Source organism: Lytechinus variegatus, chromosome 2 (assembly GCF_018143015.1).
Source record: "Lytechinus variegatus isolate NC3 chromosome 2, Lvar_3.0, whole genome shotgun sequence".
In the NCBI taxonomy this organism is placed as follows: domain Eukaryota; kingdom Metazoa; phylum Echinodermata; class Echinoidea; order Temnopleuroida; family Toxopneustidae; genus Lytechinus; species Lytechinus variegatus.
Genome location: NC_054741.1, coordinates 51,767,613 through 51,785,064, shown reverse-complemented (window position 1 = coordinate 51,785,064; position 17,452 = coordinate 51,767,613). Strand labels below are relative to the sequence as shown.

The 17,452-nt window shown below is 36.9% G+C and overlaps 1 protein-coding gene across 1 annotated transcript in view; it reads left to right on the top strand.

The window, feature by feature from the left end:
• The window catches only part of LOC121406852 (gamma-aminobutyric acid type B receptor subunit 1-like), a 47,853-nt gene that overhangs the window by 7,233 nt on the left and 23,168 nt on the right, over window positions 1-17,452 (top strand). Inside the window, exon 2 of the mRNA XM_041597724.1 lies at window positions 9,658-9,795. Within this exon, the coding sequence (XP_041453658.1) occupies window positions 9,658-9,795 (138 nt within the window). The remainder of the gene's footprint in view (window positions 1-9,657; window positions 9,796-17,452) is intronic.

Sequence of the window (17,452 nt, the reverse complement as noted above, 5' to 3'; positions counted from 1 at the left end):
TTTTTTGGCATACCCCTCCTACCAGAGCTTTGAACTGCCACTGCCTTTGCCACTGCACTCTATTCTTTTCACAGGAAAGCTACATGTAGATCTTGTACCATTATCAGGACATGACATCTTTAATGAGCTAAGAAAAAGTGTGTCATTAATTATCTGACTGGTAGAAGACACCTATTTATGGTAATCTGACATTTGGTCAGAAATGATTATTTGGTCATAGGTTGTTGGATGGGGGAGGGAACAGGGACTTAATTGGTTCCTGATGGGGTTGTCGGTTAGGCCATGGACCTAGGTCCATGGTGAGGCTAAAACTTTGCTGAAAACGGTGCCTATATTCTGAATGTTAGTGTTTTAAGGTGAAACTAACAATTTGTCAGTGAAAGAGCAAAGATATTCGATGCTAACAATCTTACCCAATATTCACATACCCCCTCCCCCCTTAAAAACCCACCTTTTGGAGAGACAAACTCCTGCACACCTAAGCTCCCATTTGGTCATAGAATACTGAATGATTTTAAAGGGCAACATTTGATCTGTGCCCATCTTATCGGGTAACGACACAAGTCCTTTGTAGTCGAGGGTTCAAGGAAGATCTGGCTTTTGGGTTCAGTGACTCCATATCTTTGGCAGCGCACGGCTCAAGTAGGAGTGGGGGGGGGGGCAGACCAAAAGGTGATGCACTGTCTGATCCTCTCCTCAGTCGTAGATAGTGTCTGCATCCCTGCTGTAGCCCCGAACCGCATATTAAGGACTTTGCACCTTTTTGTTCTAAGACCATATGTAAGACATAGCCATGTAAGACATAGCCAGGATGGCCAATCGTCATTTGAACCTGGGACGTGATTCGTAGGTCACATGGAAAGCTTTTGCGTCACAGGCTTGAGGTGGTTTGTCCATAGGGCAATCCTTTGACTTTGTGCATAACTATCAAGGGATTCAGTCTAGTGAAGGAAATTGTCTTGATTCCAGTCTCTTTGTGTCAGGTTCAAAGTTAGAGAGTGGAAGAAGAAGGACATCTTTTTTGCTCTTTTTTCCACCCATGCTGATACCTCTATATCTGGGGGGCTGTGCCACACAATAGGTAAAGATCATAATACTCTTTATGGTTGCTGACAGACGGATTACTTGGTCGTCTGTGTAGAAGTTAAAGAGTTGGGGGAGGACACTTCTTTGTGGGAGACCATTTTTCTGCCTCCACCATTTGCTGCTGGAGCCACTGAGATTCACAACCGGTTTCAGCATTTTTTTAATTAGCCTTGTCAACTTGACTTCCTTTGTCATCACAATGACTTTCCTCGTATGAAGGCCTACCCCATGATTAACTTTTCATAAGCTGCAGTTAAGTTAACAAAGGCTGCTCTAGTTTTCAGACCTTCCTCAAACCATCTGATGTACCGAGTCAGATTCAGTACTTGATAAGTAAAGGACTTTCCTGGCCTGAATCTTGCCTACTGGAATGAAGAACTCAGTCACAAAGGGAACAATGCGGTTAAGCAGGAGCTTTTTAAAGGGCTTGTATGTGTGACAGAGTAGAGAGATTTTTCTGTAACTCTGATTGGGTCTTTGCCTGGCTCGACTTTGGCAACTACCCTAAATTTCCTCTTGCCATTGTTTTTTTTCTTCTTCATGCAAACAGTGGTTTAACATGTCAGCAGCCATTGGTCCAAGAAGGGTGATCTGCTCACAGTGGACATCATCTAATCCAGGTGCCTTGTTGCTCTTAATTATTCCCTTTGATAGCCTAGCACAAGCAGACAAGACGTTCAGGCTGAATGGTCTTGTGCATTTAAATGACTCTTAGTTGGGAGACTGTAACTGCACTTTTATTTAGGGAGGTTGGCCCTTCGTGGGCAATAAATAGGGTTACCTTGACTGTACACAAGAAGATAGTGGGCCACTTGGTCGGTGGTCACTAGGGGTATATATATTATATATATTGAATCGTTTTTTAAGGATCCGAATCGTTTTCCCGGCTTTTCTGCTGTTGTGAGTCGTGTCCATTGATTTATTAAATCACTGTCACTTTCTTTTTTATTATCCATAATGGCAGTTGTCAATTTCCCCCACATTCAAGTGTATCGGCAACAAAGGGGTCATTCTCAAAGCTCCTGAAATATTTACTGTACAGCAGCTTCATCATTCGTCAAGCCCGGAGAATAGTTTGTACTGCATCCTCGTGGAATATTCTTCGGTGATAATTTCTTCAATAGCTTTCCAAATGTGTCGTAATGAGTAGGGAGTGCTGGAAGATCCTGTGGATAGTTATCCAGATCTATGACAAACTGCTCCCAGATTGCTTTCTTCAGGGTGAAACATCTGTGAAAGGGAATTGTGCGTAGAGTGATGCCTTCATTCACCTTCAGCCCAATAGGTTGATGTTGAGTGTGCGGGAGAGGGTCAAGCACAACCTTGTCACATTTTGTTGGGTGATGCAATCTGATTTGCATCTGACCAGTTCTCCACAAGTTCTCCATCTCGTTGGTTCCTCCATACCCCCAGATAATGCTGTGACTGTTGAAATCCCCAATAATTACATTTTCTCGATCGGAGGTGGCTTCTCGAGAAAGGGAGAGAGATTGGTTTGGAGGTTTATAGAAAGAACTTAAATGGGAATGCTCATTAGTTCAATGGTTAGGACTTTGCCATTTATCTTGATGAGACAATAACAGGGCCTACTCCTAATTTATTCTACTTGAAAAGATATTTGACCTGCTAATTAACTGCTGGAATCAGTAATGTAATGCCCACTAATGTACAGAGATTAATCGGTTCTAGTGAGCAACAGGCACAGTAATTTTTGTTGTCTAGTTGGTATATACGACATACTGAGGATCTCTTGATCTGTGTTTAAATCATGGCAGGTGATCATTGAAAAGGTTTTTTCATCAGGTTGTGCAGATAAACCAGCAATCCTGTTTGAAGGTCTGCAAGTATACTACTGTGTTAACTGCCCTATTGCCCATCCATTGGTATAATAACAACAACAAAAAAAGAAAAATAAAACTTCCAGCAACACAGAAAAATTGCCAGAATTGCAGATAGAAACTGATAGTTCATTTTGATTTACATATTTTAGTAGGAACCTCATAAAGTAATTAGTTTTTGAGTTCACAATGTACAGAGTTGCCAGAATTGCAGATAGAAACTTTGATAGATCATTGTGATTTACATATTTTAGAAGGAACCTCATAAATAAAAGTACTTAGCTTTAGAGTTCACAATCACTACAGTATAGGAATAATATTTTCCACAAGGTAAATAATTCCGTTTTCAAATGGCAGGCACTCTAAGACTTATTGGCTGGTCTTTGATACACTTTAAGACTTAGTGGTTGGTCTTGGATATATATTTACTTTTCCAAAAATGTATGATAAAATGTTCCAAATAACAAACTAAATGATACTGTTAATAATGCCCAATTCCTCTAACATGGCCGTATGCAGCAAAAAGATACATTCTTAAACTGAAAATTTTCACAATATTCACCAAAAGTGTGCATTATATCCTTCCATTTACTATGAATAAGCGTCCATTGCCAAACTCGGTCGCTTTGCTTCCTCGCTTTGTTTATCAGAGACTTTTAGTCGGCTTGCCACTCCAAAGAAAAGTTTTCTGTATACACACAGGCATGCCCTCTTTCAATATGCCGACTGCCTAGCCAGATGGCTGAAATTAATTGTCATCACCACAATCAATGCTAAGAATAGTATAAGATGCATTTTGAGGACCAAAAAGGGAATTTTGGGAGGTTGCAGGCTTAAAATATCACCAAAAAGTGATGGTTGCTAGGTAAACTGCTGTTGCTAGGCAATGTAATGGTTTCCATAGGTAACAGAAAATTCTATGAATACTGAATTATTTAGATTAGAACAAATAACTTGACACAGGGTATCTAACTGAAGATTTTCACAAAATTCACCAAAAGCGTGCATGATAAGCATCCCTTGCCAAACTCAGTCGCTTTGCTTCCTCACTTTGTTTCTTGGAGATTTTCTTGCCACCCCCAAGGAAAAGTTTTCTGTATACAGCCATGCCCTCTCTCAATATGCTGACTTCCTGGCCAGATGGCTGAAATTAATTGTCATCACCACAATAAATGCTTAGAATAGTACAAGATGCATTTTGAGGCCAAAAAAAGGGAATTTGGGAAGGTTGCAGGCTTGAAATATCGCCAAAAAGTGATGGTTGCTAGGTAAAATGCTGTTGCTAGGCAACGTAATGGTTTCCATACGTAACAGAAAATTCTATGAATACTGAATTATTTAGATTGTACAGATAACTTGACACAGGGTATATCTAACTGAAAATTTTCTCAAAATTCACCAACAGTGTGTATGATATCGTGCCATTTACTATGAAAAAGCATCCCTATTGCCAAACTCAGTCGCTTTGCTTCCTCGCTTTGTTTCTTGTAGACTTTCTTGCCACCCCCAAGGAAAAGATTTCTGTATACAGCCATGCCCCCTCTCAATATGCTGACTTCCTGGCCAGATGGCTGAAATTAATTGTCATTACCACAATAAATGCTTAGAATAGTATAAGATGCATTTTGAGGACCAAACAAGAGAATTTTGAGAGGTTACAGGCTTGAAATATCGCCAAAAAGTGCTGGTTGCTAGGGAAAATACTGTTGCTAGGCAACATAAAATGGTTTCCATAGGTAACAGAAAAATCTGTGAATACTCAAATATTTAGATTAGAACAGATAACATGACACATTAGGGTATCTATTTGATTTATAACAATATTACTATATCCATTAAATGATGCATATAGTTGTAAATACACGCAAACATATATATTTAGTGATATCCGTCGCAGGCAGGGGTTAATCAGACACGGCAATAATGTAACTTTTCATGATCATATATGCATTATACATCCTAGTCTTCCTCTTTTATCACTTTTTCATCAAAATTTACCTTTTTCATTAGTTTTTACAAATTAAAAACTTTAAAAAATTATAAAATGAATTAATCTGGTAAAAAAATTAAAGAATATTGAAAAGTGAATATGGTTGCTAGGGAAAATATTGTTGCTAGGCAACAGTTTTGAAATTAAATATGTATGAAATATATATTTGGTTGCTAGGCATTATCATATCATTCAATCTGTAGTGAATTTATCCTTGAAAATTCTATATTTATATATAAATTAGGATAATTAATTAACAAATCTAAATAATAAGTTGCTGCTTTGCATTTATCACAAAAATGGGCGTGGTCTATTCAAGGCTGGTTTCCATGGTGAAGCTACACTCTGCGACACTTTTAACTCTCAGTTCTGAAAAATTCAGAAAATTTCCTTCAAAATGATGCATGTTTTTGCTTTGATCCAGTCGGGGGGATTAAAGTCCCAAATTTTGGCCTCTCGCCGCTCGCCTAAAGGGCTCTAAAAGTATAGCTTTACGCCTTCTCATCCATTCACTGTAAGCTCCCAACAATATACGTCAACATAAATCTTTTAGGTCTTTTTGCAAAATCCAAAATTTCAGTAACAGCTGACTGACATAAGTAAATTATTTGTTCACATTGGGCATAAAAATCTAGTGTTCAAGTCAATATGCTTCTCGTGTTCTTATTTTTCGTTTTAGCGAGATACACATCCTGCGTATTCATAATTTTCATTTTCGGCTAGCGCTCGCATCATTGTTTAGTTAAGCCCCTTTCACAATTGACGTACGACGTGTTTAAGACCACCTGCAACAGTTTTTTCTTGTTGTTGCACGATCGATCCCTCGGTGTCTTGCGAGCACTCGCAGTCGTTGTAGACGATCGCACGAACTCGAGGTGGTCGGAAGTGGTCGTGACTGGTCGCATCTGAACTTTGAACATGTTCAAAATCCAAACGCGATCAAATACGATTGATTCACTCGCATCAGGTCGTACCATCGGTCGGACGATCATCGTGTGAGTGATGTTCAACGTTGCACGACTTGGTGCGAGAGGTGGCACAACTAAGTATAGTCGCACTTAATCGACTGGAGGTCGTACAACACTTGCACATGTGCTAGAGACCTACAGAGACCAGTCTTGCGATAGGGTGCTATCATATAAGACTGTTGCAAGACCGATCGAAATTACGGCTTACAACATTCCACTACCGTTGCATTCGCACGGATGCGACCGTTCAGCCCCTTTCACAATTGACGTCCGACCAGTTTACGACCGCCTGCAACTGTTTTTTCTTGTTGTTGCACGATCGATCTCTTGGTGTCTTGCGCAGTCGTTGTAGACGGTCGCACGAACTCGAAGTGGTCGTGACTGGTCACATCTGAACTTTGAACATGTTCAAAATCCGAACGCGATCAAATACGATCGATTCACTCGCATCAGGCCGTAGCCGGGGTCGTACCATCGGTCGGGCGATCATCGTGCGAGTGTTGTTCAACGTTGTACGACTTGGTGCGAGAGGTGGCACGACTAAGTAGTCGCATTTACTTGACTGGAGATCGTACAACACTTGTACATGTGCAAGCGACCTACATGTACAGAGACCTGTCTTGAAACTGGATGCGATAACAATATGGGCCATAAGACTGTTGCAAGACCGATCGCAACGGCTTACAACATTGCACTACCGTTTCATTCGCATGTATGCGACTGTTCCACTCGCAATCCCTCGTGTAACACTCGCATGTGATCGCACGAACACAATAAGAGAATATGCGACTTACTCGTGCAACGGGGTTTACTGGTTGTTTTTGTTGTACGACAGCTGTTGCAACTGTGAAAGCCTCTGTGCGATCTTATGAGATGACCAACGATTGATGCCTGTTGCAGCCTGTCGCACGACCAAAAGGTCGCAAATGGTCGTACGTCAATTGTGAAAGGGGCTTTAGATAGCCATCCAGTTCATGATAACAAAAAGTATCTATAGAACGTCCAGGTATCATCTCAGGAGATCAAAAATATTCACCTCGCGCTTCGTGCTCGCATTATTCATTTGGTGAGACATGATCTTCATGATCCAATGCAAACAGCTAGTCTTTAACAAGTCCCTTTTCAAGTCAATTATGCCTACATTGAAAAAAATCAGCTCATGTGTCTTGCTCGAATTTATGAAATAGGCAAACATATTGTGTTGGCACCCAAATGTTATTTTTCCTCCCCTCGGGTAAAAATCCTGGTGCCGCCACTAGTACTCCGGACCCAATCCGCATAGCACTGGCCCCTAAGAAAAGATGTGATGTTATTTCCTAAATACCTTGTCAAAATCAATCTCAAAGTTAGATTCTCATGAAAATGTGATTTTTTTTCTCGCTCGGGACTTAAGTAATATTAAGTAACTTTTTCTTAATCAGAAGAGCTGTTATCTTATAAAGTGGACTAATTTCCATAAAATATTATTCATTTCTAAATGGAATTATATCTAACACTTTTTTATACGTTTGGCCAATTTTTGTATCGCCTGAACTAGTAATCACTTTTCTGTTGGTCTGTTAGTCCATTAGTTTGTTCCAAAATATTAAAGTTGTTGCTCTCATTTCTTTATTTCTGCATCGATTAGTCCATACTTGGTACATAATAATCACTGGGTAATGCCACATGTGTGTTTATGTGGATGATGGGGTCAAAAGGTCAAATGAGATGAGTTCATGTCTGTTATGTTTAATTTGCTATCATTTCTTTATTTCTGCATCAGTTATGTTAACACGTGGTATATGATTCTTGGGTAATACCACATGTCTGTCCATGAGGATGATGGGGACAAAGCAGGGGACGCGGAACGGTTTTCAAAATGGGGGGGGGGGGTGATCATACGGAAAATCACAATCATGTGGTCATTTTTACGTTTTTGTACACGGCCATGTTCCTTTCCTCCCTGCTCAGTTGTGCACATCAATCCATAAGAATATTCTCATTTTAACAAACGTATCCGAGTACTATGCTCACTTTTGGACAGGGAATTAGAAACACTGTGTAAAATAAGCTCAAATGTATGTAAAAGTATAGTACTTGAATAATTTATGGAAGTGTTGCACAGTCATCATGATATTTTAAAAATAGACTGTAAAACTGGCATCGTACTCTTGAGGTACACACGAAAGCGGGTGAAATTTAATTTGCGTTTGTAAATACGAAGAAAAGAACTTTAAACGATATAAGATAATCAGCTATTAAGCCTTAATCCGAATAGTCCCAGGGGACCTTAATGACTCTATCAAAATTTTCTATGATAAATCCATAACACGACAATATCCACGCCATATCATTCACGACTATTTTGGGATGCATGCATGTCAGACCCCAGATTGCTCAAGAAACGTGATTTCATGTATATATCCCATGTAAATTCTCGAAATTTTTTTTTATCTGTATCATTTTATTACCAGTAAACGATAATAAACTCTACAACAGTATAAAAAACACTAAATATATTTTTATACTGATTTTTTTCTGAAATGTATTTGATCAGAATTCCTCAGTTAGAAAATAAACCGTTTAAGGGCTATATTTATAGATACAAACCCAAATTTGTATTTCATGCACTAAACTTGGCATAATTGATTCAAATGATATAAAATATATTGGTTTAATGGAATTTGAAACACCATAGACCATTTTCTAACATTGTGAAAATTCCTGTCGGCCCCACCCCTGGATTGACAAGACTCAAAATACCCAGGGACTACATGTACATGTATGAGAAATAAACTAAAGTATTTAATTTCCATGATTTTTTTATTTTGGGGAAATTTAGACTTTTCTGTTGGAAATTCAGTAAAAAAAATCTTGTCATCTCTTACTTACTCCAAAGGTGTGCTTAAAACTTCAAGAGCTCAAATCATACTGTATAGTTTAATTGATTTACAGAAAATTGCATCACTCATCGGGGAAAAAACGTTTTAAAACGATTGACAACATTTTAAAACAATAACAAAAGTTCTATTATTATTTTTTGATATAACACGTATTTATTACAACACTGGTAAGATTACATTTTTGCAGGAGTTCTGTATATTACTCTATAAATTCCAGGATTTTTAAAATAAAATATACTAGTACATGACAAAATCTTTGATATAATATCCGCGTAAACCGATGGCAAAAAAAGTTACATAAATGTGGAAAATTATAAGGATAATATATCGATTCATGAAATCGTTTTCAATTCACAAAATCCTATTTCAATGCAAATGAGTTTTTAAAATTATTATTAAGACTTGTGATTGGAATAGTTTTAACAAGGTGATATGTAAATTGAGAAGGGGTTTACTAAGTATGCCTGGAAGTCTTTTCTCTGTGATTACATACTTGTTATTTCCAAGATCCGATTTTTGTTGCTTCATGTCATCATTACCTTCGTGCAAATATAATCATCATGGATTCGATATTCGTACCGACAGATGAAAATGACGGAAATTCGTTTTTATAATTGATTGGAATACTCTGAAATGAAGTTGAACATGATGTAGTCTGAAAGGCGATTGGAAATATTAATAACAAAATATTAAATATTCTAAGTCGCAAACGAATGAAAAGAGATAGAGGATGTTGATAATCCCGACATTATTAAAGTATATTATTTCATGTTTCTTAATTACTATGATGCAGAATTGTACCGAGTACATATTATATTGGTCAAATATTCGTAAGAAATATCAGGATGGAAAGAGATTATCCTGTTTTGTTCGGGTTTTTTTTCAATGTATAGGCATCTAATGGACACGCCCTGAATGCCCTGTTCCATCATTTGTACACGCCTCCTACAAAGATAGCACTGGTAGGAGAAATATTATCATCTGTCACTGTTCAACTGGCACAAGTCACTGGATTATGGAAGTTTATCGAGGTGAGTAAGGATTAGTCTAATCTAATAATTATGGTCTGGTTATTCCATATGATGCTCTTATATTATCATTGTTATTATTAGTATTATCTAATATCATCATCATCATTCATTACCATCATCATTGTATTATTATTATTATCATAATCATCATCATCATCATTGTTATTATCAGTATTATTATTATCATTATTAATCATAGTCATGTTCACGTGTTGTAATTCCATTTTCATAATTTGTCATCACTGTCAAGAACACCATCATAACTGTTACTATTGTCATTACTATGATTTTCATATATCATTGTATACTTTACTTTGAACCCTTTCAATGTGCGGTATTCTTTCCACATGTTCTACTATAAGGTGTTAGGCTATTTTAGTTTGTGTAATCTTCATGAAGAGTTAATGGTTTATAAATGAATCATTAATGAAACGAATCTTCATCATTGTATTTTGCTTTTATTTTATTTTAATTTCAGTTGTTGCTTTCTGCATCTATCGATATCTTTTAATTACCGTCTGACCGTTAACGTTTTGATTGCTTTGAAGGCCATTAGGATACATGTATTCATGGTCGGAGAAAGGGAGAACTTATCGAATAAATAGAGAATATTCGTTTTTCAATATTTGGTCTTTATTATCATACGTTTCTCTTACCTTTTCGAAAATTATTTATCTATTTTTGAGGGGACGTGTGTTCTTACTATGCTGCATTTCATGGATTCGTAATTTATTATTACTAGTGTACAAAGTATTAAAATTCTTTGAGTTATCATGCAATCTGATGATCTAAAACGGAATTTACAAGTCGCATTTTCGGAAACCTGTCCCCAAAGTTAGGGGGACCAGAGGCTGGAAAGGTTGTCACCCAAAATCTAAGGTCATTTTAACCTTTAAAATTTTGAATGAGGTAAAAAGGGTTTTATCCAGAATTTAAGGTCATTTACTACAAAATATATTACAAAATACATGTATTATTTCGATTGTGAATGTTGCATATATTTCTCCATAAGAAAAGACCAAAAATAGTAGGGGGACATTTGATATTGTGTCCCCCTACTATTTTTAGAAGAAGGACACGTCCCCCTGTCCCCCCTGGGATTCCGACCATGACAAGTCGATGACTTCGTCAAAAGATGCTTTGTTAGAAAGTTGAAGAAATTCAATTTACATTTGAGAGATTTGGTAACAATATGTATATGTGTTTAATACAACAAACTTTAGAATATTGTGATCCAGTATTCCATATATTACAGTATGTCAGCATGAAAATTAATAATCTCGAAAGAATACAAAATAATTTTGGGACGTAATTGCATCAGGAGCAAGTAACACAAAGTTGAGCAATCATCGCAGAAGAATATCTTTACAATGATTAATTGCATGGACCACAATGTACAATAAATCGTAAAAATCATGCGTATACGATCAATCGCTAACCTTTGTGTTACGGGACCCAGTACACAAATGCAAGGTGAGTATTTACCAACCGAGAACAGAGGGGAGAGAGAAATATGCAGCCATTTTCAAGTCCCCCTCTCTGTAAGACATGTTCATCTCGGGGAGAAGACACACTAACATAATTATCTCTTCGTGGTAAACACACTTATCGACAACCTCAAGCCAGAGCAAACATAATTTCAACTATTCCGTTGCCATCTTTAGTTGACAAACTCAACAAAAGTTGACACCCCTCACCCTCATGCTTTCACTTTTGCCACCATCAAAATTATGCACTAAGTACTATCAGACTCCTCTCCTCCAAGGCAGCTGTTTTTAAATGAACAATTCTTACCGTCTTATATTCATTCTCTGTCCTTTATGCATTTCATTTAATTTGTAATGTTTTTAATGTTTTTAATGTTAAAGAGTTTTTGTCACTCGTACAACATTGCATTCTTAGCAAGCATACCGACCACAGAATAACGACAAATTTGCAAACCAGGGTCCCATAACACAAAGATCAGTCATTGATCGTACGCTTGATTTTTACGATTGATTGTACATTGTATTCAATGTAATAACTCTTAAAAAACAATCTTCTAAGATGACTGCTACGCTTTGTGTTACGGGCTCCTGAAGTGCGTGAATGCTGCTCCTCTCGGCTTCCTCCATTAGTCACCTCCAACTCATCAACTCGTATACTATATTGCGTATCCTTGTGATATTTTATAATGTTATTTATTATTTTATTAAAAATTCATGTATAGTGTCTTAAAGCTTGCAAGCATAAAAAGTTCCAACCGAACCACTTTTTTTTTTCTTTTTGTGTATGAAACACGTTAGGTCTCTTTCAAATACCCTTTTAATTGATTTGAATGTCAATCTTTAATCTGACCCCAGACTGAATGTTGAATCGTAAAAGTGGATAAAAGGTAATATTTCTTTGTTTGATATCTGCTGCATCATCACCTGGCCATTACCGGAAATAATATGAAGCTGGATATCTGAAGCAGAGATCATTTTTTTAACATTCTGAGATTATTAGCAAAGTTATCTTTGATTTTCTAACTTTCTCCCCTTTTTACATCCAATTATCATCATATTTGATGGGCATTTAATGTTTACTAGGTATAATGTTTATCCTGCAGGAGCATTTATTTTTTTAACAATCTCAGACTTAAATGCAATCCAAGACTCTTTGGAAGTGCATAGAGGCGTTAACTATGCTCTGTAAAAGGACTGAGTGTTATTGAGTCGATCTCGACTCCTGGTCGAGACAACTTTCTCCATGCTGTTCTATCCCAGATTTCCTTTAGTAATTCCTTCCAGCCTTCTAATCCTCCGTCTATCTCTTCTCCATCTGCCTTGTACCTTCCCAAGCATGATGTCCTGCTCCATACCTTGTGATATGATAATGTGTCCAAAATATATGTTTTGCAACTGTAGCCTACAGGGTGTAGCTCGGTTTTTATTTCTTCGAGGATGGACTATCTCTTTTCAGTCCAAAAATCTTTTACATCCTATGCCAACACATAGCTCAAATGCATCTAATTTCTTCATCTCTGCCCTGTTGACTGCCTCCAGCATTCGCTTCCATAATTTACAACGGGAAATACTAATGTATTTGTCATCTTTACCTTTGTTTCTTGCTAATATCTCTATCCATCATTTGCTTGCTGAGTCTATGGACCTGTTAGTAGGTCCATGTTGAGTCCAGCCATTGCAGTTTTCTCCGAGAACGATTCGCCACCCTATTTCTGAGACGCGGCCACCATCTTTTTTTCTCCTTCGGATCCAGGAAATACAAAACTATTTACAACTTCAAAGTTTCATTGTACAAAGATTGTGAGCTTGCCAGTAGACATAAATGTTGTTTTCTTCATGAGGTGTAGTCCAAATTTTCGACTTTTTGCTTGTACTTTTAAAACTAATAACCTCAAATCCTCCTCGTTCTCTGCAAGTAATATTGTGTCATCTGCATAAAATAGAGTGTTGACAGTTCTGTCCCACTACTGCGATGCCTGTATTTGTTTCCTCAAGTCCAGCTTGTCTCATGATATGCTGACCGTATAGATTGAAAAGGTACGGAGATAAACTGCACCCCTGTCTCACGCCTTTCTCTATGTTAAGCTACTTTGTTTCTCCAAATTCAGATCTTATGGTCGCCTCTTGGTCAGTATAAAGATTTCTAATAGGTAGAGTGAGATGTTAAGGTACTCCCATAGTATGCAATACATTTCGTTTGAGTTATGATCCACACGGTCAAAATCTTTAATTGCTGTAATATATAACTTGAACATAAATACATCTTGTTGATACTGCCTTGTTTTTTTCCATTGTCCATCTCAGGTTTGCTATCTGATCTCTTGTTCCTCTACATTTCCGGAAGCCAGCCTAATCATCGGGGAGTTCGTGTTTGATGATTGGTTCCATTCGTTTCTGTATTATCTTAACAAGGATCCAACCCAAATGAAAAAAAAATCAGAGAAAAATCAGCCAAGTGGATAGGTGAAAGTTTAAATAATGTCGAACAAACAATACGAAAGTTATGAATTTTCAAAAATTGTAAATATTAGCAATCACTATAAATATGGAGACTTCAAATTGGCCGCATACGTGATGTCATAGTGATGTAAGCACGGAAATATTTCCGTGGATGTAAGGCAAGGACTACTCTTCCATGTACTCAAATACATAAAATGGCGAAAATGTCTGTTTTCAAAAGCTTTACTTCCAATTATATTTTTCTTTCATGAGGACATAAAACAAACTACCTGGATTATTTTTAGATTACTGCCCCCAGGGGAATGGGTACTTGGGAGAAAGCCACAAATCCCTGACAAAAGTACGTGGAATATGGGAAAGTTGTCCTCGCCTTTTGTCATAATTTACTTACACAGTTGCCAATCTGAAATCTACATAATCTAGGAATCTCAATTTTAAAGCAGCCATAACTTTCTTGTTGTTTGTTCTATTTCTCTCGAACTTTCACCATTCTGTTTGATTTATTTTCTTCCTTCCAACGCAACAATATTTATTACCAAGGATGGGTTCCCCTTTGAGCAGAATTTTGCCTATGTGTGGTAGATATAAGAGCAATGGTTCTGTAATTTGAGCATTCTGATTGATCGCCTGTCTTGTGGATTGGTATGAACACTGATATTTTCCATTCATTGGGCCTCACAATGGTTTTCCAGATGGTTTGACATTGACTTGTGAATACCTTGCATGGCTTCTTCTCCCCAGCTTTCAAGAGTTCTATTGATATGCCATCTTTCCATCGTGAATTTCTTCTATAGCTTTCCTCACCACACTCTCTTAAAGGGATGGTCCGGGTTGAAAATATTTATATCTTGATACATAGAGTAGAATTCACTGAGCAAAATGCCGAAAATTTCATCAAAATTGGATAACAAATAACAAAGTTATTGAATTTTAAATTTAAGCAATATTTCATGAAAACAGTCGTCATGAATATTCATTAGGTGGGCTGATGATGTCAAATCCTTACTTTCCGTTTTCTTATGTTATTACATAAAATCATATTTTTTTTTCATTATTTCATACTTGTGTGAATAATATGTCTCCCTTATAATGACATTCGTTGCAGCGATAAATATCTAATGCACTTAATCAGTTGTCAATCCACAGATTTTCTAGTTCTTGGAGGAAAAAAATTTAATAAACCTGATTTCCTAAAATAAAATACAAAAGAATAAGTGGGGATGTGACATTATCAGCCCACCTTATGAATATTCATGACGACTGTTTTCACAAAATATTGCTTAAATTTAGAATTCAATAACTTTTTTATTCATTATCCGATTTTGATGAAATTTTCGGCATTTTGCTCAGTGAATTTTACTCTATTTATTAAGGTATAAATACTTTCAGCCCGGACCACCCCTTTAAACATTATTTTGGTTCGTCCTCAACATTTTGAGGTACATACTGTTGGGTTATACTAGCATTCTTTTTGTACAGATCACATGTATACTCTTGCAGTGTCTTCTTTATCAATGTAGGTCTAGTCCCTTTCACCTTTTAAGATACATATTCTTGACACACGCTTACCAGTTATTTTCTTAATCTTCTTTAAAAGTCTTTAGTCTTTAGTTCTCCTCAATATGTTGGCATTCCCTATTAAGATTATGATTCTTTGTCTCTTCTTTCTCGCCTGCTGTTGAAATTTCCTATTTAGCTTCTCAGATATTTTTGGAAATGAAATGTTTTAGCATGTTGAATGAATTAGATGTAGTGAGTTGTCAAATGGAAAAAAAAGTAAAGAGTCTTATATTATGCGATATCACCTGAATTAAATGATGTTTTTATGTCATTGTGATGGCGTAGGTGAAATATGAATTAAAAAATAAGTTGAATTAGGTTAAGCAAATATCATAGCAAAACAGTGTGCACTTCTGACTCAGGAAAGATAAAATCATTCGTTCATTTCCCAGAGGTAATATATTTGTTTTTTAGTTTGTTGGCGGAAATTGTCGACACCGTCGAAGTTCGGTGTAGAGAAGGGATGCATGGTTCCATTCGCATTCAAAACATTCTCTCACAGAAGAACTGATCAATCAAGCTGAATAAAAACACCGTTACAGCATTTATCGGGAATCCGATAGGCTAACGACATTCGAAACTTTCATGTTACATTCGAGGGAGACTTATATTGTGTGGGGAAGTACACGCGTGGGATTGAGTGTGTGAGGATGGGGGCGGGAACATGGTAGGGTACGTGTGTTTTAGGCGTATGGGTATGTGTGAGTTTGGGAAATGTGAGAGAGTTTGTGTGAGATTGAGATATTTTGTTATTTGTGTGAGAGAGGATGAGGGTAAGCATAATAATAATAATAGTAATAATGATAATAATAATAATAGTAATAATAATGATAATAATAATAGTAATAATAATAATAATATAGGATTTGTACAGCGCACGTATCCACCTTTGCTAGGTGCTCAAGGCGCCCAGGCGCTCCTATATTACCCCGGCTAAGCTAGTCTACAGATTCTGGTGCGCACAGCTTTTTGAGGAATTACTTCCTGCCGGTAACCATTTACCTCACCTGGGTCGAGTACAGCGGAGTGTAGATAAATTTCTTGCTCAAGGAAAACACGCCATGGCTACACTCTAAAAACAAATCAGTCAAAAATGACTAGTTAATAGGGTCAGCTGGGTGCAACTGTTATTCTATTCATATTTGACTATTTTCTAGTCATATCTTACTAGAACAGAGTGATTTCTGACTAGAATATATGTCAGAAATGTGACTATAAGTGATTGCCAAATCAGTTTCTCCCAGCTGACTACTGGTCTAGTCAATTTGACTGATCTGTTTTAAGAGTGTAGGATTCGAACCCACCATCTTCTGTTTAACATGTTTAAAAGGCGAGAGTCAGAACCACTAGAGAACCCACTCACTCGTAATGATATAGGGAGCATGTACGTGTGTGCGTATGAATTTGTGTGAGTTTTATGGCATTTTGTGGGTGTGCGCTTTTTGTGTGTGAGTGAATGTAAGTAAGCATATGTAGGGGTGCATGCATTTCTATGTGCGTGCACGTGCATATGGTATGTGTGTGTGCGTTTTACGTGGGCATATGCGTGCATGGGGTACGTGTGAGGGTGGATGTGTGTAGGCGTGTATGTGTTTCTATGTGTTGTATGACGAAAGATCAATAGTGCATTCTATTTGGCGTAGGCATGTTAGGCGTAGTGTGTAAGGATAAGCGGATGCGTGTGCGTTTGTGATGGTTAGTATTTTGTGAATATGGACTATTTCTGTCGGTGGTTGTACATTATGGTTGTGTTTATGTTAGAGTGGATGAGGTTGAGCATGATATAGGTTGCGTATGCATGTGTTTATGTAAAGGGATGTAAAGGTGAGTGGGCGTTGAATATTTGCGTGTGTATATAATTATATATACATATATATATGTATATATACATGTACATTATATATATATATATATATATATATATATATATATATATATATATATATATATATATATTAATTATATACACACGCAAATATTCAACGCCCACGCACCTTTACATCCCTTTACATATATATATACAGTTGAGGCCAGAAGTTTAAATACCCCAGGAAATTCAAAGAAAAGCTGACATCTGTCAAACGTCATATAATTTACTGTATCTTATAAAATATTTGTGCTATCATGACAAATTTGATATCAAATTAATG